The sequence below is a fragment of the Aquarana catesbeiana genome, linkage group LG10, assembly GCF_042186555.1.
Source record: "Aquarana catesbeiana isolate 2022-GZ linkage group LG10, ASM4218655v1, whole genome shotgun sequence".
NCBI classification, from domain to species: Eukaryota; Metazoa; Chordata; class Amphibia; order Anura; family Ranidae; genus Aquarana; species Aquarana catesbeiana.
Window position 1 is genome coordinate 38,340,160 of NC_133333.1, and position 24,342 is coordinate 38,364,501.

At 43.5% G+C, this 24,342-nt stretch overlaps 1 protein-coding gene across 1 annotated transcript in view; it reads right to left on the reverse strand.

Annotated features, from left to right (window-relative positions):
- Positions 1-19,304, reverse strand: part of POU2F2 (POU class 2 homeobox 2) — a 76,735-nt gene extending 57,431 nt beyond the window's left edge. The window contains exons 1-2 of the mRNA XM_073602022.1: positions 19,102-19,304; positions 6,686-6,745 (exon numbers count right to left, since the gene is read on the reverse strand). Of these exons, the coding sequence (XP_073458123.1) occupies positions 6,686-6,745; positions 19,102-19,129 (88 nt within the window). The 5' untranslated portion in view covers positions 19,130-19,304. The remainder of the gene's footprint in view (positions 1-6,685; positions 6,746-19,101) is intronic.
- Between the last annotated feature and the right edge of the window lie 5,038 nt (positions 19,305-24,342).

Genomic DNA, 24,342 nt, shown 5'->3' on the forward strand with positions numbered 1-24,342 from the left:
GGTAGACAATCTACTTTGGGACAAAGATAACCACCGTTCATGTGGTTAGTCTCTGTTTCTCAGATCTATGGAAATATGTACAATTTTGTAGAAAACAGCATTAGCGGTGAACCAACTACTTTCACTTCCGGAAATTTTCACAGAGGAAAAGGACATTACCTGAACACCTTTAAACCTCAAAAAGAAATAAAAATGGTAAAAAAAAAATTAAAAAAAAATTCAAGTAATAACCTGAACACCATTCCATATGAAAGGCCAAAGAATAGAAATGGTATTATTGTCACTATTAATGATAATAATATTATTATTAATAATAATATATTAATACAAAGAAAACCTTTAAAATGTTGTATATAAGACTTTGACCCCTTTTTATAGGTACCACAATGGCCTTATGCCAATCCGGTGGTACTAAGCCAGTAGAGACTAGAGTCCCTACAAAATAGAAACAATGGCTTTTAGATAACAGAGCTCAATTCTTTTAGAAGGCCCATGGGCTTATGCCATCTGGTCCAGGTGCTTTATTCACCTTTATTCTATTTACATACTTCTGGACCATATCAATTTAGAGCCATAGTGGATAATTTCATGTCAATATCATCCCTATTATGGACATGAGCTCCTTTGTATACACAGAGCTTTAGAAGATCACTTCCTTGAAGTTTATTCTAATTATATTTTACCTTCCCTGGTTCCACCCTCCCCTCTCATTAACACGCTATTTTTTACAGCAAGACCCCTTTCACACTGAAGGCAGTTTTCAGGCATTTTAGCACATTTTATATCACCTGTAAGGTGACTGAAAAGCGCCTCTCATGCCTCCCCAGTGTGAAAGCCTGAGTGCTTTCACACTGGGGTGGTGCGCTTGCAGGATGGGAAAAAAAAAAGTCCTGCAAGCAGCATCTTTGGGGCAGTGTATACATCGCTCCTACACCACCCCTGCCCATTGGAATGCATGGGCAATGCTTCGGAAGCACCGCAACATGGGTGGTTTTAACCCCTTCTTCAGCCACTAGAAGGGGTTAAAAGCACTCCGCTAGCGGCCAAAAATCGCTGCTAAAATGATCGTAAAGTGCCGCTAAAACGAGCGGCGCTTTACCGCCAACGCGGCCGCAGTGTGAAAGTGGCCCAAACCTTTAGGTTTTCCCATTACAGACCTAATTTTAGATGCGGTCCTGTCTACACTGCATCGCTGTGCTTTTCTATACAATGCAGGCAGATTGTGACTGGCTGGAGAGGCTGGCAGAGTACTGCACATCGCTTCCCAAAAATCTTACGGCAACCTCCCTCAGTAATACTTCCAATAGCCATCAGCCAGGATGCAAGCATTGGGCTGGTGCTTGGGAAGAGTTATTTTATGCAAATATCAAAATGATGGGTGTCAGTCTGAAAATGTGGGCATTCCTGGGCAGACTGCATTTGCATGCAGATCACCCCTCAAGTAAGACCGACATGTGATGCCAAGTCTGCATGATTGATAGAACTGAAAAGGGGAGGGTCAGAGACCGTCAGGCTGGGTTAAAAAGTGCTAGATGATGCCCGATGCCCTTCAGTCAGGAAATGAGACGGGCTCTGACTTGCTGCAGCTTCTAATGCACACTGTGAGAAGCTCAGAGTGTGCAGGGAAATCAGAGTAAGCTATTCCAGTACAGGAGAACAGCCTGTACAATTGTGCAAAACTTAAGAGAAAGCTAGAATTTAGATTTCAAGCATAGCCAAACCCTAAATGGATGACATTTAGTTTGCGAATATACTATGTATCATACACAATTGCCTTTATTTAGTCATAAAATACTGCTTGCATCTTTTATATGCGCTTTTTTAAATCTCATTGCCGCTGATCCCCTGCAGCCTCATTTACACACTTCCTGCCTCCACGCTCCATGGCCAATGGCACATCATTCTTCAATTGGCTTCCTGATAGTAACAATAGCGGACTATGCCAGTGTCACTGTGGCCACTAGTAGTCTCCACCAAGGGAACAGGCAACATGGTGACAACGCAGGACACCTATTGGTAGACAGTTATCATCCTATATCAGAAGGTGTCTGAAGAAGGACCTTTAGGACCACCAGGAATTATTCTAATTTTAGATTGTAAGCTCCAATGAGCTGGGTCCTCCGATTCCTTCTATATTTAATTGTATAACTGTACTGTTTGCCCTAACGTTGTAAAGCGCTGCGCAAACTGTTGGCTCTATATAAATCCTGTATAATAATAATAATTATTAAAGTATTTGTAAACCCTATACATATACCTAGCGAAGCGACTGGCTTCAGGTGATACACGGAGGTGAAAGAAATCCTCCTACATAAGTTGAACCTGTTTATCTGCAGGCTACTCTCCTCTACAGCTGTTCAGAATTATAAAGCTTGTCTGAGAGTTCAGAAAAAAGGGAGGGGGGGCTAAAGTTACACTCTGCAGTGCTCAGTGAGGAGAGCTCTGAGAGCTGATTGGAGGGAAGAGACACAACCCCCTCCACACAGCAACAGAGCTGAGGCTGTCAATCAATCCCAGGCTGTGTGCTGGAGGTCCCTCCCCATACTTTTTTCCCTTCATGTCAAGAAAACTTGTCAGAAGCGATTCATGCCAATAGCAGAGGAAGAAGCAGCAGATAGCAATGACACTTAAAGAGGAAGTAAAGCAACAGAGCTGAGGCTGTCAATCAATCCCAGACTGTGTGCTGGAGGTCCCTCCCCATACTTTTTTTCCTTCATGTCAAGAAAACTTGTCAGAAGCGATTCATGCCAATAGCAGAGGAAGAAGCAGCAGATAGAAATGACACTTAAAGAGGAAGTAAACCCTGATGGGTTTTACTTCTTCTTTATTTTCCTGCAAAGGTAAAGCATAATGGGCTACTATGCATCGCATTATGTGTCACTTACCTGAAACCAAAGCCCGCAATGTCACCGCCGTCCCCACTAGCAGCGAGCATCCATCTTTACCCCTCTTCCTTCCGGGGCCATGAACTCTGATTCTGTGACTGGCCGGAGTCGCATGCGCGCTGGAGCTGCCAGTCACGGCATGACCCCCTTTAGAAGCACACGGCTTTATTGTAAATATCTCCTAAAATGTGGAGGTTTAGGAGATATTTCCAGCACCTACAGGTAAGCCTTAATAAAGGCTTACCTGTAGGGTGTAGGGTGTAAAACCACGTTAAGGCTCTTAAGACCCCTTTCACACAGAGGGCGTTTTGCAGGCGCTATATTGTTAAAAATAGCACCTGCAATCCGCCCTCAAACAGCTGCAGCATTGTCTCCTGTGTGAAAGCCCTCGGGCTTTCACACCGGAGCGCTGCACTGGCAGGACGTCTGGAAAAGTCCTGTCAGCAGCTTCTTTGGAGCGGTGAAGGAGCGGTGTGTTTACCGCTCCGCCACCTCTGCTCCCCATTGAAATCAATGGGGCAGCGCTGGAATACCGCCAGCAAAACTCCACTATTGCGGTGCATTGCGGGCGGTTTTAACCCTTTCTCGGCCGCTAGCGGGGGGTAAAAGCGCCCCACTAGCGGCCGAAATGCGCCGCAAATCCGACGGTAAAATGCCGCTATAAATAGCGGCGTTTTACCACTGACACTATAGGCAGCTCGGTGTGAAAGGGGTCTAATTGAGACAAGTACACACTAGAGAGGGATAGGCTTTGCTCATATTTCATGTCTGAGGTTTACAACCACTTTAAAGCTACAAATTGTATAGACAACTTGCATAAACTATTGGATTCAGTCATCTGAGTGGCTTTGATATTGTATTCAGATCTGTGAAAAATCAAAGCGGCGTTAAAAAATTTTCTCAACATGTGTTCTCATTCAAACATTTATAGTAGAAAAAAAAAAAAAATAATACATAATATTCTGAATAAAAATTCTAGATTGTGAGCTCCAACAAGCAGGGCCCTCTGATCCCTCCTGTATTGAATTGTATCTGTACTGTCCCCCCCCCCCCCCCCCCCCCCATGTTGTAAAGCGCTGCGCAAAATGTTGGTGCTATATAAATCCGGTATAATAATAATGTATAATAATAAAAATAAAATAAAAAATAATAATATTTTAATTGTACTTTGGATCCTATCAAACAATTAGCAAATGTGTGGGGCACTAGCTACGAAAATACTGCTAAAAAAAACAAAAGAAGTCCAAAAAAAAAGTTGATGCAAAAAATAAGTATGTGAGAATTGGTCAATGGCAGATTGTAGCAGCCGAGATCAGCAGAATTATATCACACACTGGAGGAGACTTCCTCATCGGGTCACCGAGAAAGGGAAGGGGGGGGGGGGGATTCCAGAATGATGAAGAGGACTTCCCTTGCAATAAAACTGTCACATTTTTCCGGTAATGGGGTTTCCTCAGTGTGTGAAGGATACGGCAATGTGTTATCGATGAAGAAACATGGAGGAAGTGGATCCCGCTGTCACACAGAAGCCATGGGGGTCACCATAAAGTGCTCTTATATTAGTTACATTGCATCAGCTTTCTGTTGTGGTTTGAGGCCTATGTTCACCTTCTGAGAAAAAAAAAAAAAAATAATCCCTGCCTGACCAGTGACCTGTTACAGTAATAAATCTTATGCAGTTATGCACAGTAATTCTTGCCTGGTTTTATCCTCTATTGATGGCATTTTGAACCCTGAGGAAGGGGGAGCTTTGAGCCCCGAATCACGTTGGGTTTATTTTCTGTACAATTGACTGGACTTTACTAGTGCTACGAGGCCCTCATCCTTTTTTTACATTTACTATACTAACCTGGGGGCCCCTTGAGGACACCCCAGGTATAAGAAAGCTCCCTCTTGATTTGGAATTGCAACCTCCGCCTCTTCCCAAGAGTTTGGGAAAAACAAAAACAAATCTTTGTTGATTAAAAATTTTAGCTATTGTGCAGGTAAAAAGTGGAGCCCCACCGAGCCCCCTTATTAATTTTTAACTGTCATTAAGCAACCCCACTAATTTCAATTTTAACCACTTGCCAACCGCAATACGTATATATAGGTTGCGGTTTGCACGTGGTTTAAGGGGATTATGGCCAAAGATATCGGCCATAACCCCCCCCAGTATCGTTTTTTTTGCAGCCAGCGACTGGCTATCTCATGAAAGCATTCAGAGCGGCTCATGAGCCCCTGGAATGCTTCTCAGGCTTACAGTTTCCGCCGGTTCGCCTGAGAAATGATCCGGCGGTGCGACCTGCTGCTCCCATAGGCGATCAGAGAGTAGATACTCTTTGATCAACTCTATGACCTTTGAGAACTGGAGTGATGTCATGACGTCATTTCCTGCCTGAAAGTAAATTTTTTTTTTTATTTTAGAGCAAAAACATTTATTTCCTTTTGATCTGTTGTTTTTAAAGAAGAGATGTGGTGTGTTTTTTTTTTTTACCTCAGATCTCTATATAAAGAGAACATGTCAAAAAAAAAAAAAAAAAGGAACAGTGTAAAATTAAAAAGTAAAATAAGAAAAAAAAAAAAAAAAAAAAAAAAAAAAAAAAAAGCACCCCCATCCCTCCGTGCTCGCAGAAGCAAACACACACCAGTCGCGCACACATATGTAAACAGTGTTCATACCACATGTGAGGTATTGCTGCGAATGTTAGAGCGAGAGCAATAATTCTAGCCCTAGACCTCTTCTGTTACTCTAAACAGGTAACCTGTCAAGGCGCTCACTAGGGTCTCTACTAAAAAAAAAAAAAAAAAAAAAAAAAAATTATATTATATATATATATATATATATATATATATATATATATATATATATATATATATATATATATATATATATATATATATATATATATATATCTGTGGGGTTCTAAGGCTACTTTCACACTGAGGCGCTTTACAGGCGCTATAGCGCTAAAAATAGCGCCTATAAAACGCCTCTCCTGTCACTCCAGTGTGAAAGCACAAGGGCTTTTACACTGGAATGGTGCGCTGGCAGGACGCTAAAAAAAGTCCTGCAAGCAGCACCTTTGAAATCAATGTACCCTCCCCTCTAGATTGTAAGACCCTCCCCTCTAGATTGTAAGACCCTCCCCTCTAGATTGTAAGACCCTCCCCTCTAGATTGTAAGCTCTAACGAGCAGGGCCCTCTGATTCCTCCTGTATTGATTTGTATTGTAAGTGAACTGTCTGCCCTCATGTTGTAAAGTGCTGTGCAAACTGTTGGCTCTATATAAATCCTGTTTAATAATGATAATAATAATAATAATAATAATAATAATAATGGGCAGCGCCGCCAAAGTGGCACTTTTAACCCTTCTTTCGGCCACTACCGTGGGTTAAATGCGCGCCGCTTAAACGACAGTAAAGCGCTGCTAAAAATAGCGACACTTTACTGCCGATGCCTGGGTGCTGCCAGTGTGAAAGTGCCCCAAGTAATTTTCTAGCAAAAAATACTGGATTTAAACTTGTAAACAAAAAAGTGCCAGAAAAAGCCTGCTGTGAGCTGAACTGCCTGGCTCCTCCCTGGAATATATTCCATAGACCTGCGATTGTCAACCAGTAGATTTCCCCATAGGTGTACCCAAAATGTACTCCAAAAGGAAGTCTATTAGTTTATCATGAGGTGTCCACTGGTCTGGGGGTTGAAGATAAATGTCATGCTAAAGTAAACATTATACCACGTCCCACCAAAACCCAAATTCAGAGAAAGTTTTGGCTGGAGTTATACAAAATGATTCATTTGTTTTTACTAGTCACATTACCTGCGACACCCCCTTCTGTGTGCAATTTTCCGAGGTGTCCCGGTTTAGACATTCTTATTTCTGTGGATGAAGAGAGAGAAAATCCATCAGAATGTTGTGTAAAAATACAGTGAATATTGCATGTGCATACATCAAAACTCAAACAAACATTCTGTATTTGTTTAATGGAGTACCTGCTGACCGGGAAACAAGAATTTAGAATGATAAAAACCTAACAACTTTATTGGCCGAGTTAAAGAACCCTTCCTTTGTCTCAATCACCTGTGTTAATGTAATCTGATATCCCGCTAGAGAGGCCAATTCAAGCTATTCACAGCATAGCAGTAAACCAGGTTTAAGAAATCTTGGAGAAATAGTCTTTGTGCTCAACACCTACTGCATTTAAGCCGTAAAAAGAAAAGAAAATCAAATCAAAATATTTTTTTTTGTCCTAGACACAAATGAAAAGCCATTTAAAAAAAAAAAAAAAAAATGTAATTACAATAGTGTTTGGTTAAGGCTGAATTCACAAAACACAGTGCGATTGACAGAATTGGACCGCATGGTTGTGAATGCCATGCGATCCAATTCCAGTATAGGGGGGAAAAAGGGGGTCCTGCACCTTTTTTGTGCGAATTTGGTGCGATTTGATCCATACAAATAATTGGCACAAATCACATCGCACAGACTTGAATCATTGAGGTGATCTGAACAGGAATCGCATGCGGTGTCCCACACCGTATATATGTGAACCCAGCCTAATTGTTGATTACATTTTTAAAAGCAAACTGATTGTTTAGCACTCGTTCACATTGAATGAGGCTTTGAAATCAAATAGTTTTTTTTTTCGCTTTGAGTAGAGTAAGGAAGGGTTATAACCCCTGTAAGGTTTATTGTTTCCATCTTTGTCCCACTGGGGAGATTTCCCTTCACTTCCCGTTCCATAACCAAACAGGAAGTGAGAGGAAATTCCTGCAAAGGGAATCTACTGGGGACACGAGAACTAGTGTCCCCATTGGAACATTTCCCCTCTATTACTATTCTGGAGACAACACAAAATGTGGGATTTTCTTACTTTCACTTTCCACAATAATGGTAAACTAGACAAATAGAGAGGGTGAATCTCCCCAACGGGAGCATAGACAGCAATAAAAACGGACAGGGGGTTCTAATCCATCTCCACTCAATCCAAAACAAAAAACGTTTTGCCTTTAGTTATACTATAGTTATTGTATGAGCATATTGTCGGGTGATTTTAAACTAAGGTGACCAGACATCCCCGGACTGAGGAGTCTGTCCCTGGTTTTGTCCCTGGCACTGATCGGAGCTGTGGTGAGGGAGTTACCAGCACTAATCTCCCTGTGTGGCGTTCAATGAAGCAGCTTCTCCTCCTCTCCTTTCCGTGGCTGTCAGCTGCTTCATTGAAAGCCACACAGGGAGATCGGTGCTTGTAACTTCCCCCACCACCGCACCCATCATCCCCGACTGCCCATCAAATGTCCCTAATCTCTGGGTCCCCGTGCCCTCCCCTGGCTCCTCCTCCGATTCCCCCCCTCGTCCTAGATCTGTCAGGATGGAGAGCGGAGGAAGGAGCCAGTAAATATGTCATTTACCGACTCCTTGCTTTTTTTGAATGAGCAGAAATTGTAAAAAACAAATAAATAAATATAATTTGCAAAAAATGTATAAATAAAATGATATAAAATAAAAAAATAAAAAATGACTGACACTGTCCACTGCTCTACTGACATTGTCCAGCCATAACCATCCACAGCCCCCCTACCCCCAACCGAAGCACTTTGAAAAAAAGTATTTGAAAAAAAAAAAAGAAGAAGAAGAATAATCATAATAAAAAAAATTGTAAAAAATAAAATAAAAAAAACTGACACCATCCACTGCTCTACTGACACTGTCCACTGCCCTAACAAAATGTTTGTAAAAAAATACAAAAATAAAAATTTTAAAAAATAACAAATAAAATAAAGAAAAAAAAAATTGACACTGTCCATTGCCCTACTGACACCATCCTGCACATACTACCCAATGTCATATACTCTGCACTCCCCTCCCTTAGTTTCACTGTGGATGTCAGTGTCAGTTAGTCAGTTAAGCAAGCCATAGATGATTAAAAATCTTGCCTGGTTTAGCAGGGACCGGCTAAGATTCGAACCATCTATGGGTGCACCCCTGAACTCTGCACATAGCGCACCTCTGCGCTTCTTTGGTAAGAATAAGATACAAAATATGCATTGAAAAGTTTGCTTTCCATTTTATCTTCTTAACATTTGGTGGTCAATGTGAATTTCACAGAATGTACAGCGTTCCTGTGCAATTCCCAGTGTTAGCAGGTCCTCAGACTTTCAACATCTGGTGTGGCGTCTCCGTTTCTAGCAACTGCTAGAAAAGAGATAACAGTAAAGACCCAACAGAGATGCTAATCCTTCCATGTTCTCTAATAATAATTTGTTTCCCACCTGTTCCACTAGGGTGAGTGCTGTCACCTTAGAACAGGAAGTGCATTACTGGCAGGCAGAGGCAGCTCTCTAATTAGGCAGTAGCCTTAGGCCTCGCCCCTACAGGGGTCTCGTGGCCCCCTGTTTGCCCATACCGCAACCTCGAAGATTTGCTGGGACCGTCCCGCAATATGATCCATTTTAGACCCGGAGTCCCGGCGAATCAGAGACCCGCAATGCTGTCTGCCACAAAGTGGGTGTGGATAAATGCTCCCGCTGCCCAAACTATTGCCCCCCCTACCAGGCAAGTTAGTGGAGCAAAGTGTGGGTTCCAAGACACAGGGCAGGTTCACACCATGAATTGCACAGGAACGCACTGTGCAATTCACATGTGACACGAGTGCAGTGCAATTTCATCCCATTTATGTCTGCAGTCTCTGACCATCTCTTGAATCATGTCTGCAGTCTCTGACCATCTCTTGTATCATGTCTGCAGTCTCTGACCATCTCTTGTATCATGTCTGCAGTCTCTGACCATCTCTTGAATCATGTCTGCAGTCTCTGACCATCTCTTGAATCATGTCTGCAGTCTCTGACCATCTCTTGTATCATGTCTGCAGTCTCTGACCATCTCTTGCAGTGGTGGCTGTCCATTAGCCTGGGTTCACACTGATGCTATGCGGGAACCAGCGCGATTACATCGCTGGTTCCCGCATCGCATCTCCCCCGCAGGCAGTTTACACTGCCCTCTGCGAACCACTGCGGGTGTCAATACAATGTTAATGACACCCCCAGGTCGGTTCACAGACCGCAGTGCAAAATGTGAATTCGCACAGGAATCGGATCGCATAGGTGAGAACACCCATGCAATCCGATTTCAGTGCAGGGAAAAAAAGTTCCTGCACTTTTTTTCCTGTGAATCTAACAACTGTATGTCTGAACTCGCATCTCACAGACATCGCATGTGATTGGCACGGCAGGTGCGGGTGTGAATCCCATGCAATGTCTGCGATCACACTGGGCGCACGGGCGCCGCCCCCTCTATCATGCCACCCCCCTATACGTCTACTAGATAGATTCATGCATAGCATAAATCTATCCATGGCAGCTGCGGCCACCCCCTATTTATGCGTCCAGCCTTTTTTAGGATGCCGGCCGCCTGAATTACAGTGACGGGGGTGTTTTTTTGAAGCACCTGATAAGAGCCAGAGGCTCTAATAGGCTTCAAAATAGGGTGGACTCGGAGCCCACCCAGGTGTGTTAGAAAAGCAAATGAATATTCGCTTTTCTAACACTGAACTGCCAATCAGGAAGCACGGGTCTGATACCAGTGACCTGATTGGCTGAAAGCACAGGCGATCCTATTGGATGCCTAGCTGCAGGAAAGAGAGATGCACAGCGGAAGCATGGAGGAAACAGTTCGCCGCTGCCTGTCCCACAGCTCACCGCCATCACCAGCTGCCTGACCCGACAAGGCAGGCGGGTGCTAGTTAAATGCCGCCGGGGGGGGCACAGTGGCTGCACTTGGGTTTTTTTCAGTTTGTTTGCGCCCCCCCCCAAACAATGTTGAGCACAAGCCGCCACTGATCTCCTGTATCATGTCTGCACAGTCTCTGAGCATCTCCTGTATCTTGTCTGCACAGTCTCTGAGCATCTCCTGTATCATGTCTGCACAGTCTCTGACCATCTCCTGTATCATGTCTGCACAGTCTCTGACCATCTCCTGTATCATGTCTGCACAGTCTCTGACCATCTCCTGTATCATGTCTGCACAGTCTCTGACCATCTCCTGTATCATGTCTGAACAGTCTCTGACCATCTCCTGTATCATGTCTGAACAGTCTCTGACCATCTCCTGTATCATGTCTGAACAGTCTCTGACCATCTCCTGTATCATGTCTGAACAGTCTCTGACCATCTCCTGTATCATGTCTGAACAGTCTCTGACCATCTCCTGTATCATGTCTGAACAGTCTCTGACCATCTCCTGTATCATGTCTGCACAGTCTCTGACCATCTCCTGTAACACGTCTGCTGTCTCTGATCATCTCCTGTATAATGTCTTTGACTCTCACACTCTGTGGATGGTGCTCCAGAGCCCCCTCCACGTTAGAGAGTTTCTATTTTAAATGCAATTTGGAACTCTGTGGACAATGATGTAAAGGGGAATGCAGTGGACTCTGATATAAGGTAATCTTTGGTCTCCCTTACATTAGGGTTCCCCTTTACACTAAAGTCTGCAGGTTCCCCCTTAGTTCACGATCCGCAGCATTCCCCTTTACATTAGCATTCCCCTTGCACTGTAAGGGGGAATCCTGCTGACTCTGATATATGGGGGAACTCTGTGCTGGCTGGGTTATATTAACCTGACCTTCATGTAAATGCAGAAAATATATATATATATATATATATTTAAAGAAGAATTGGTTAGAGAAAATTCTATAAAACAGTGAATTCATGGTTCATTGAATATAAATTCTATTTATACCGTTTATAATTTTTATTGCTTGAATATATTTTCCCATTATGGGTGTGAGTAGGGCCTCATGTCTCAGATTTGCCTAAGGCCTCACAAAGCCTAGAGCCGCCTCTGCTGGCAGGATCACCAGGTGAAAATAAAAGGGGGGGGGGGGGGGGGGGAGAGAAAAGGAAAAAAAAAGAAGCAAATTAAAAAAAAAAAAAAAAAAATGATCCCCTTGCATCCAGTAACAGCTGCTCAGTGGTCGGCTGCACAGCGCTGCATGTGAGAGCGAGCGAGGTAAGAGGTGATGGGATAACCAGTCTAGTGAGAAGGTTATTCAGGGGATACTCTCACTTCTGCTTCTGGCTTCCCTGCTAAACAGACTAATTACCGAAATCAACTAAAAATACACGCATATTCTATACACAGACACGTGGCCTTATGCTTACAACACCAAGAGAACCTACAATGTTGTTCAACTCTTTTCTCATGGAAATTATTTTTGGTGCCGGAGTGATAGACAATAGCATTAAATAAAAAAATAAATTTTATGGCAAGTTTAATAATATAAGGGAATAGTAAATATTATTTATCATCCATCTAGTTACATTATGCTTTTACGGCTCTTGAATTATCCACTGTGCCTACTGGTAACTTCTCAGAGTTTGCTGTAGACAGGCGCGATGTGTGGCTTGTGCATAGGTTCCATTGTCGCCGATTAGGTAAAGTAGAACTCGCATCACTCTGTCCACTCTGTGAGGGGCATGTCATGATGCAGGCTGGGCTTACAGGACTCCAGGACAGAAGGGCACGTACACGTTGTGACATAAACTGGGCTCACGGTACTCCAGTACTGAGGGGCACTAACATGTCATGACGTACACTAGGTATATGGTACTCACATGTCGTGACACAGGTTGGACTCACAGTACTCCAGGACTGAGGGGCACTCACATGTCATGATGTACACTGGGTATATGGTACTCACATGTCATGACACAGGTTGGGCTCACAGTACTCCAGGACTGAGGGGCACTCACATGTCATGACATAGACTGGGCTCACACATGTCATGATGTACACTAGGTATATGGTACTCACATGTCGTGACACAAGTTGGACTCACAGTACTCCAGGACTGAGGGGCACTCACATGTCATGACGTAGACTGAGCTCACAGTACTCCAGGACTGAGGGGCACTCACATGTCATGACATAGACTGGGCTCACACATGTCATGACATACACTAGGTATATGGTACTCACATGTCGTGACACAAGTTGGACTCACAGTACTCCAGGACTGAGGGGCACTCACATGTCATGATGTACACTGGGTATATGGTACTCACATGTCATGACACAGGTTGGGCTCACAGTACTCCAGGACTGAGGGGCACTCACATGTCATGACATAGACTGGGCTCACACATGTCATGACGTACACTAGGTATATGGTACTCACATGTCGTGACACAAGTTGGACTCACAGTACTCCAGGACTGAGGGGCACTCACATGTCATGATGTACACTGGGTATATGGTACTCACATGTCATGACACAGGTTGGGCTCACAGTACTCCAGGACTGAGAGGCACTCGCATGTCATGATGCAGGCTGGGCTCACAGTACTCCAGGACCGAGGGGCACACTCACATCATGACGTAGACTGGGCTCACGGCACTCCAGCACTGAGGGGCATTCACACGTCATGACTTAAACTGGGCTCACAGTACTCCAGGACTGAGGGGCACTCACATGTCATGACGTACACTGGGCATATGGTACTCACATGTCGTGATGCAGGCTGGGCTCGTACTCCAGGGCTGAGTGGTGCTCACACATCATTATGTGAGCGCCGCTCAATCCTGTAAGAATACTCCCGCCGCTGTGGAAGCAGCTGTGACATTACCGAACTGGCTAGAAGATAATAGGAAAAAAGTATGCATAGCGGTTTTTGTGCGTTTTAAAATCAACTGGGGTGAAGGGGGCGTCTAGAAAAGGCTGCAGTTCCACTTTAAAGTATATCTAAATCCAAGCACAAATATGTAATATTTTGCAGCTAACTAGTCCTTATTTGTGGTGGCTGCATTCGTTTGAAAGGAGCAGCAGCACATTGATGAGCTAATTTTTCTGTCACTCTGTTCTCTCCTCCTATCAGCATGCTCTTTGCACTTCAGCACACCTAGCTGGTTCTGTGTTGCTTCCTCCTTCCCCTCTCTCTGAGCTCTGCTGTACCGACTGTACAGTAGACTAAAAGTGTCTGATACCAAGTCAGATACTTACATTGCATGCAAAAAAAAATACATTTAATGAAATATTAAGGATCACAGAGCTGCATTTATTTATGTCTTTTACGCCTTCATAAGTGACATTATTTTAGCTTTGTGTGCATGAGGTCTTATACTTCTTATACTTCAAAAGCCTGCATACAGATATAGGCCTAGAATTTCTGCCTATTCGTGTCAACATTATAGGCAGCTGGTGCTGACAGGAGCACCCACTGCACCCCTGTCAGCACCACCTAGCTCGACAAAATTTGATTGTCAAAGTCGACTTTTGCAGAAGAAGCTGGATGTAAAATTGTCAGTAAAGCAGTGACAGCAGCCAATCAGCTGTCGACTCTCTTTGGGTATTCTGACAGCTGACAGAGCTGGCTGTCAGAATACAATAGCTTGCAGTTGCGATTCTTCCATCTGGGCTTTATAGTGTGGATAGAGGAAGCTGTTAGAGGTCATTTGTTCAGCCCTCAGTTTGAACAAAATAAATCTGTGTGTGGCCAACTTTAAAATGGTTGTAAACCTCAGATATGAAATATGAACAAAATATGTCTCTCTATAGTGTGTACTTGTCCCAATTAAGAGCAACAAGTGTGATTTCTGTCTGCTGCTTCAATCCTCTGCTATTTGCATGAATCAATTAAGTTTTCCTGACACCAAGAGACAAAAGGCGACAGGGATCTTCAGCACACAGCCTGTGGTTGACAGCCTCAGCTCTGTTGCTGTGTGAAGGGGGTGTGTCCCTTCCTTCCAATCAGCTCTCATCAAGCTCTGCAGAGTTTAACCCCTAGCCGACCAGCGCGCGACGTTGCACGTCGGCACAATGGCACGGCTGGGCAAATGGGCATACAGGTATGTCCCCTTTAAATCACCGCATTGTGGGCGCGTGCTCTGTGTCCGTGGACTCTATGTCTGCCGGGTGCCTGCGATCGTGCCACGCAGTGGAAGAACAGGGAGATGCCTTTGTAAACAAGGAATTTCCCTATTCTGCCTAGTGACATGACAGAGATCTACTGCTCCCTGTCATCGGGAGCAGTGATCGCTGTCATGTCTGTGGTAGCCCATCCCCCCCACAGTTAGAATCACTTCCTAGGACACACTTAACCCCTTGATTGCCCCCTAGTGCTTAACCCCCTCCCTGCCAGTGTCATTTACACAGTAATCAGTGCTTTTTTATAGCGCTGATCGCTGTATAAATAACAATGGTGTCAAAAGTGTCCGATGTGCCCGCCATAATGTCGCAGTCACGATAAAAATTACAGATCGCCGCCATTACTAATAAATAAAAAAAAATTAATAATAAAAATGCTATAAATCTATCCCCTATTTTGTAGACGCTATAACTTTTGCACAATCCAATCAATATATGCTTATTGTGATTTTTTTTTTACCAAAAATATGTAGAAGAATACATATCGGCCTAAACTGAGAAAAAAAATTGTTTTTTTATATATTTTATGGGGATATTTATTATAGCAAAAAGTAAAAAATATTGCTTTTTTTTTTTCAAAATCGCTCTTTTTTTGATTATAGCGCAAAAAATAAAAACCGCAGAGGTGCTCAAATACCACCAAAAGAAAGCTCTATTTGTGGGAAAAAAAGGACGTCAATTTTGTTTGGGTGCAACATCACACGACTGCGCAATTGTCAGTTAAAGCAAAAAATTTAAAAACCTGCCATCCAACATTTGTCCATGGAAAGTTGGCCAAGAATTGCACGATGGAGCATACACGCGGTCGGATTTTCCGCCAACAGCCTGTCATCACATATTTCCCATCAGAAAATCCGATCGTGTGTACAAGGCTTGTGACTTTTCCTTCTTAAAGACCGCTCACTGCTGCTCTCTCACCTTGTGCAGGGTTGACTGGTCTTGTCTCCACCCCCCTCCTGTCATTTTCTGTAGACAGCCTGTAGTAGGTGGAGCCTGCTGGGCCACTCCCACAGCTCTGCTCTGGGTCACTGCTACTTTTACAAGGTAACGCCTGGTTTTGTAAAGGCGATCAGCGAACACAAAGTGGATTTGTATTCTTTGTGGCTATTAGGGATATATATTTAAATGACGGTTTTTTATTCCTGGAGTTCAGCTGTGACTCAAAATAATTGATTTGGTAATGCTTCCATGCCCCCTAATGATTCAGGCAAAGAAAAAGAATTTTAAATAGCAGGTCTGCTCTAAATTGTTCCTGAATGGTACCGACTCTTTGTATATAGAGTAGGCAGAGTGAGAGTGCTGCTGTACATGAACAATGGGAAATGAAAGTGAGAGAAACATTCTACCCCGGTCTGCGTGGAGTGAAAAGTATAAAGCGATTATATGTTATGATAAAAATGCATTGCGAGAGTATTGTGCGCTCGTGTGGGAGGTTTCGGAAATGTCTGTTTTGAAAGGTTTGACCAAACGCTATTGCATTAACGCGTTGTGTTAGATTAAATCAGCTACCCCTGATCCCTGCACGGTGCAGTCAGCCGATAATACGGCAAATCATTTACTGGCACTCTCCAGAGGCTGCTGTGAGCTGCATTGTGCACACCTGGCAGATACAGTCAGTAGCATGATTCCCGCAGCTAATTTCCCTAAATACAGAACTGCACTGTGGTCAGTTTATAGCAACTACCGTAATGTGTGGGGAGGGGATAGTAATCAATGAAAAGGGTAATGAAAGGTGAATTAAAAGGAGACCACACAGCAGATACATTACATACTGGTCGAGATTCAAACCGCCTATGGCTGGCTTTATGCTCAATGGCCCAAAATTCAAATTGGTCATAATATGACTTCAGCGCAATCCGAGGCTCACCACACATGTTACAATCTGACTGTACAATCCCCTTTTGATCTACCAGCAACAATGTAGTGAAATTGAAAAGATAGATTAGGTAAGGTAGGCCCGCTTATAATATAAAGTTAAAGTGGATTGTAAAAAGATTGCACTGTGTATGGTGTCCCTTAGAACAACCACCAAAATACAGTTTGGTCAATGTCTCTAAATTCGGGCGGAAATTTAAAGTTTAGAAACTTTGTGTATTTTTTTTTTTCCTACTTTTCCTTAGCATGCCGTAGTATAGAAGGCGAAGGGCCCATTGACGCATCTACATTGCGGTAATGCAAGCAAAATCCCCTGCAACACGCTGTCAGGCATGTAACATGCATTATTGCACTGCAGCGCCATTCATTTTTGAATGGTATCTCAAGGCACCTGCACTGTAGTACACCACAACGCACGGTGGTACATAGGGTTGCCACCTCATCCCTTTAAACATGAACACATATGAATACACAGGTTCTGAGGCCAATTAAATGCAGATAAGGCAACAAGTGAGTTTAATTACCACCTTAATCAGCCACAGAATCTGTGTAATTAATGTGTTTAGGTTTAAAGGGATGAGGTGGCAACTCTAGTGGTACATTGTGTTATAATAAAAAAAATAAATAAATAAAGGGTCATGTATGTTTTTTATTACATTAGGGTTCCTTGGCAGGCCACTCATTTTCAATGGGCTGCCTAAACATAACATGCATTAATGCACTGCACATGCGTAAATAGGCCTTTATTAAGGGCTTGTTCACACTAACGGTCAACGGGTGCTAAAACCCCACCGTTCAGCCACGTTTTTGCTATTCCACCTTTAACTGCAGAGGCAGCAGCCAGGTGCAAACACATGCCTCAGCCGTGATTCTTTGCTTTGTGGCAGGAATTATACCCCCTATTGCTTTTGTTGGACATATTGAGGTTGATGTACTAAAACTGGAGAGTGCAAAATCTGGTGCAGGTGTGCATGGTAGCCAATCAGCTGCTAACTTCAGCGCGTTCAAAGAAGCGTTGTCAAAAAAAAAAAAAAAAAACGACCCGGAAGCCGACTGGCTTCTATGCAGAGGTGCACCAGATTTTACTAAAATTGGGGAGTGCAAATTTATTTAAAGGTACTTTTATAGCGCTGTCAATTTACGCTCTCTCTAAATCCCCCTTTTTTTTATTATTATTAAAATATATATATCTCCCGCTGTAGTAAAATATATCTGTGTATAAGTGAGATGCGAAGGTGGGAAAATATTTATGAACGGTAGAATGGATAGATTGGAGAATGGGGGGGGGGGTATCCCCTCCCTTCCCTTTTTGTATTTTTTTTTTTTTAAATAATGGCCTTAAATATATCGGATGAAAAAAAAAGAATTGATTTATGTTAAGATATATTCTGTGATATGCATGCAACAACAACAAAAAAAAAAAGTGTCTGTCTATACATATAATAATTGTTGAAAAAAATAAAATATAGAATTAAAAAAAATAAAAATAAAAATTTACGCAGCGCTTTACATATATATTGGACATTCACATCAGTCCCTACCCTCATTGACCTTACAATCTAAGGTCCCTAACTCACATTCCTACATATATTATGGCCAATTTAGACAGGATCCAATTGACCAACAAGCATGTCTTTGGAGTGTGGGAGGAAACCGGAGTACCCGGAGGAAACCCACACAAGCACAGAGAGAACATATAAACTCCAGGCAGGTTTGGATTTGAACCAGCGACCCTTTTTTTTTTTTGCTAGGCGAAAGTGCTACCCACTACACCAGTGTGCTGCCCATCAACCTTATTGCCTGTTGAGCGCAACCCGTTCAAGCGAATCGGGCCACTCAACAACCCCCCCCCCCCCCCCCCCGCAAAGCACACAGCTGCGACGGGCTAGTTCGAGATCAAGGGGGTCAAATGCTCCCTGATACCATAGGAGTGTGAACAAGCTCTAGAAGAGTTTTCCCTGCTCTGTTCCTGCACATGCTTTGGAGAGGGTAGGCACCAGTGCACAACTAGGGTCAGGGTCTTAATTTGCCTTTTTCTTACTCAATTAGAAGCAAAAAAAAAAAAATAATAGTAAAAATGCATCAGTTTGTTATTACAGCTCCAAATTTTAAGATCTTAAAGATTAAACTGGAAAAATTATTCAAAAACTTTCTGAAAATGTCAATTCTCTGTAATAACTCTATCCAATGAGAGAAAAGCATTCATTAACACTAGAAGCTGATTGGTGCGTTAACGCGCCCTGCCATCCCATCTTTTACTGGTTGCTCAGGCTGACCTAGATCGGGCACAAAGTTGGCTGTAAACAAATCACTATTGAATGGATACCCTGAGAAGATGTTGCCATGCTTCCCCAGCATCCTTCATCTAACCACAGCATCCCAACATGCTGAAAATGCAATGCGGTCCCCATCACCCCTCCCCAACCACTTTGCTCACCTGTTGCCCAATGATTAGAGATCACCATGATGGGAGCTGCAAGCCAGTACAGATCACAGCGAATGTGAGAGCGATGAGACAGAGACCGGCTGTAGGAACTAACCCACCCACACCCGGCATTAACCCCAACCCTGCCACAGTCACTGCATTAACCCTTTAGGGAGGAGAGTGAAACTGCTGACAGTAAGCTGAACTGCACTTGCTGCTTGTGCACTCTCGTTCTCACTGAGGCACTCTCAGTCTTCTGCAGGATTGCCTTTCTCTACAGCTGTATAATCTTCTACTGCAATCATGTTACCATAGATTGTACCCCTTTAATAGAGCTCAACTTTGGGGATTACACAAAAATCACCCTTGTAGTGCGCGTGCGCCTTTCCCTGTGCTGCAATGGGTAGATGCTTGTTGTACCCAGGAGTAGAGGAATACGGTGTAAAACTTACACTATTACATACCTCCCAACATTTTGAGATGGTAATGAGGGACACCTACTAGGAAATGTATGTAGGCATAGGACACGCCCTTACCGGGGGGAAATAAACATTAAAAAAAAAAAAAAAAAAGGTTAATTAAATCCACAAGTTTTTTTTTTATCACTACTATTCCTTTAGATTGGCTATTAAAATGTACAAATGCTGCAATTTAGAAATTGGATGAAAAGTTTATCACTGGGAAACACTTTTTGAAAGATAAAAAGTGCATTTTACATACAACTATATAGATCAGACCAAAAAGAGGGACAAATGAGGAGGAAAGAGGGACAGGGGGACATTGCTCCAAATCAGGGACAGTCCCTCGAAATCAGGGACAGTTGGGAGCTATGCTATTACTTGCACTGGCAGGCTTCTTCCATCTGTGCAACTGGTCCCCTGAATCCTTGGTTCATACTAGTGCAGGTCGTGCGTCCCGCAGTTGCTCTGAAATAAATTTAATTGACTGCTCTGCCGCGTGAAATGCAAAACAAACAAAAAAAAAAGGTGCATGTACCTTCTTAAAAACGCGGCCACAGGGAAACTGCATCGTCTTTTTGACCATGGGGTTCCCGCACCTGCAATCACGATGTGGGCTGAGAGGCGTGCCATTCAAAGTGCAAGAACAGTGCAATTCGGCTGTGGGTGGTTGCAGGTGTGGGAGTCGGTGCGATTCCCGCAACCTGAACACACGGCCCGCAATAGTGTGAACTGTGCCTAAAGCTTGCCATAAATGGATCGAATCTCAGCCCGTTCAGCAGGGACTGGCCGAGATTCGATCCATGTATGGTCATGTCAGTTAATTGATTGACTTCAGTACAAGCACCCTGTCGGATTTGGGTCATGCGATTACTGCCGGCGGCTATAGCTGTTAGTAAGGATGAGCTCAGGCGTGTTCACAACCGCACGTGCAGAGCCTGCCAGGAGGTTGGCACTGTACAGCACTAATCACGGGCAGTGAGACATTTCCCCAAATTTCTGCAGCCGCGGATCAGGAAAATGTCTCACTGCTTGTGATAAGCGCTGCGCAGTGCCGACTTCCTGGCAGGCTCTGCACGTGCGGTTGCGAACACACCTGAGCTCATTCTTAGCTGTTAGCAGTAATCATTGTGTTTTGCCAGCCAGGAAGGCTCCCCGCATCCACCTGCTGGCAGTACACAATAGTGCTGCAGTAGGGATTCTCCCATCAAAAATGACCTGTGGTTGCAGGAAAGAAAATTGAATCATCTATGGCAGTAAGCCCCCGTTCACACTGAGGCGCTTCTAAACTGCCAATAAAACATTTGAGCACTTTTGAAGAGCTTTTCAGGTGCTTTTGAAGAGCTTTCCATTCATTTCAATGGAGAGGGGTGTTTTTTCACTGCCCTGCCAGCCCACTGTGTAAAAGCACTCATTGATTTTATTGAAAATAGGTTTTCATGAGCTTTTCAGGTGCTTTTTTTAGCGTTAAAGCGCCTGAAAAGCACCTCGGTGTGAAAGGAGTCTGAGGTTGCCACCTCATCCCTTTAAACCCCAACAAACAGTAATTACACAGCTTCTGTGGCTGATTAAGGTGGTAATTAAACTCACTTGGTGCCTTAGCTGCATTAAATTAGCCTCAGAACCTGTGTAATTCATATGTGTTTGGGATTAAAGGGATGAGGTGGCAACCCTATATGGCAGTGATGACAAACCTTGGCATCCCAGATGTTTTGAAACGACATTTCCCATGATGCTCAACTACACTGCAGTGTACATGAGCATCATGGGAAATGCAGACCGCCCAACTTTTTGAGATGGGAATGAGGGACACCTATCAGCAAAAGTATGCAGGCATAGGGCACGCCCCTTGCCACGCCCCCTTAAAGGAGAATTGTACAAAAAAAAAAGAAGCTTTTTTTTACCACTACTATTCCTTTATATTGGCTTTTGGAAATTACAAAGGCAGCAATTTAGAAATCCGATGAAAGATTTAGCACCTGGAATCACTTTTTGATAAATAAAAATTGCATTTTATATACATCTATATATAGATCAGACCAAAATGAGGGACAAATGAGGAAGAACGAGGGACAGAGGGACATTGATCCAAATCAGGGACAGTCCCTCGAAATCAGGGACAGTTGAGAGCTATGGAAATGTAGTTCCAAAACATCTGGGATGCCAAGGCTCGATATCACTGATCCACGGCTTGCCTAGGGCACTCCAGCTGGCAGTTGTATGCTTACGTCATCAAATACAATGCAGGGCCAATAGCCCAGCACTGCACTTGAGAATGGAAAAGAGGGAACATAATTAGGGCCCACGCATATGGGACAGAGAATGGCACCTTATGAATAAAAAAAGAAAAAAAAAAAAAAAGAAAAAAATAGCCTCCTTTAATTAAAAAATAAATAAAATTTAGGTAAATTACTGGGCGACAGGCTTTCAAGATTTCAGCCCACTTGTCGCGTGAATAGTGACGGGGAGGCTGAAGTCCACATGACCCTTCTCAAATTTTCTGGTACCTCTATATAAAAGGGGTCCCGGCCAGGGTCTTTCACCGCTGACTGGCATCTGCTTGGTGGGCTCCCCTCTATCCCACCCTTGTCGCAGGCACTTTATGTGGTATGTCACCCTTGATTCAAAGGGGGACTTTGGTTATGATTACTCTGGATTATATTTCACTTGAGTTCTGTGACTAAGCGATATGTGTTTAATTTTTTACTATCTCAATGTTATTTGATTTAATAAGGATTTTTTTATTCATATTAAACCAATAAAAGTGCCACGGCCATTTCTATGCCAAAATTATTTGTGTGTGTGTTTTTCTATTTAACTTAAGTACCATATTTAATTATTGCTATATCTTAACTCATTGAAGGGTGCAGCCTTCTGTCCCATGGCAAATGAACATCAACAGCCTGGAGCAACAGAGTTAAGAGGAGAGCCCTGAAGCACAACAAAGTGAGGAAAAAGATAAGTATAACGCTGCATTTGCACGTGTATTTAGCCACGGTGCAAATCCCAGCAGCAGAAATCCGCTGCTAGGATCCACAGCTGCCTGCGAACAGTAGCAGCCGCCTAAACGGGTACAGTACAATGACAGGCTGTCGGTGGCTGCAGCTATTTGCGCCTGTGTGCAAAGCCACCGATCGTAGCTGGATGCACACAAAAAAAGCTGTGCAAACAGGCAAGAATATCTGCGGCCACCAACAGCCTATCATTGCAGAGTACAGGCTCGGTAGCCTCTGCTGTCCGCACGCAACTGTAAAACCAAGCAGCAGAAATCAGTAGATTCCAACTGCTGGGGTTTTCATCGCGGCTAAAAGCCCATTAGAAAGGGGCCTTACAGTTTATTCCTCTACCCATAGACTTAACAAGCATTTAACCCTTGCAGTGTGTGTGTGTGTGTGTAGGGGGGCAAAGCAAGGGTAACTTTTGCATAATTCCCACAGCTGGGCTTTAAGGCATCATTCAGACTTTGCCTAGAGGGTACTTGCATTCCCACTCATGATTTTGTGTGGCCGATTTTCATGCAAATTCCACACGTTGCATGTAAGGTAGCCCATTCGCTGCCCTATGCACATTTGTGACCCCAAATGAAGCTCCAGCTCCTTTTTGGACAGCAAGCTATTTAAAGTTGCATTTTGGCTCAATTGCAGAACTGTCAATCGTGGCAAAATCGCACTGCGTTTGGGGTGCCATTTAAAATGAATGGAACCCAAACACGCATTGTATGTTTTGCACCAATTGCCACGTGATTTGTGAATGGCGACTCACACTTTGCATAGTGGGAACTCACATTACCGCTTGCGATTTTGTGTCCGTGATTCTCAGGCGATTCGGTGTGTTGCACATAAAGTAGCTCATTCACTTCAAGGGGCTGCACTGCGTTTGGGGTGCCATTTAAAATGAATGGCACCCAAACACGCATTGTATGTTTTGCACCAATTGCCACATGATTTGTGAATGGCGACTCACACTTTGCATAGTGGGAACTCACATTACCGCTTGCGATTTTGTGTCCGTGATTCTCAGGCCATTCGGTGTGTTGCACATAAAGTAGCTCATTCACTTCAAGGGGCTACCCTATGCCCATTTGTCGCCCAAAATAAGCTTCTGCACCCTTGTGGGTGATAGGCTGTACGCAATTTTTTAAGGACGCGGTTTTCCACAACTGCCGCACAGTTCTATCATATGACAAACTAGGCAAAATCTCACTGCATTTGGGGTGCCATTTAGAATGAATCGTGCCAGTTTTGCCCGCAATTCCATATGGCCAGGTGTGAATGGGGCCTAAAGACTTTAAAGCACCCCCTGATATGGATCAGCTAATGTTAAAGTATATGTCAAGCCAAGAGTTTTTTAAACTCACGCAAATCATTTTTTTCAAGATGCAACACACGGCAATGCATGGTACTGGATTAAAACCATGCACATATTTTTTTTCAACATGCAGCACACGGCAATGCAACATATATGCATTGTGGTGCACTGCAATATGTTGGGCTCTACTGTACAATGTACTGGGGTGCCATTCATGATGAATGGCACCAAAATGCACTGTAGCTAAAGCAGGTATGTTGCTATGCATTGGGGCACAGCTGTAAATGAAAGCTACTCGATCAAGCCAATATTGGTCAAATTGGCAAGTATCCATAATCTATAATCTAGCCCTGACCTGGAAAAATATCCCAGAGTCACCATTCTCGTTGGAGAAATTATTAGCCAGGATAGACCTGCCTGGCTGATCACTACACATAAACCTGCATGCTCAGCCTATACAGTCATGTACATTCATGCCAAGCACATG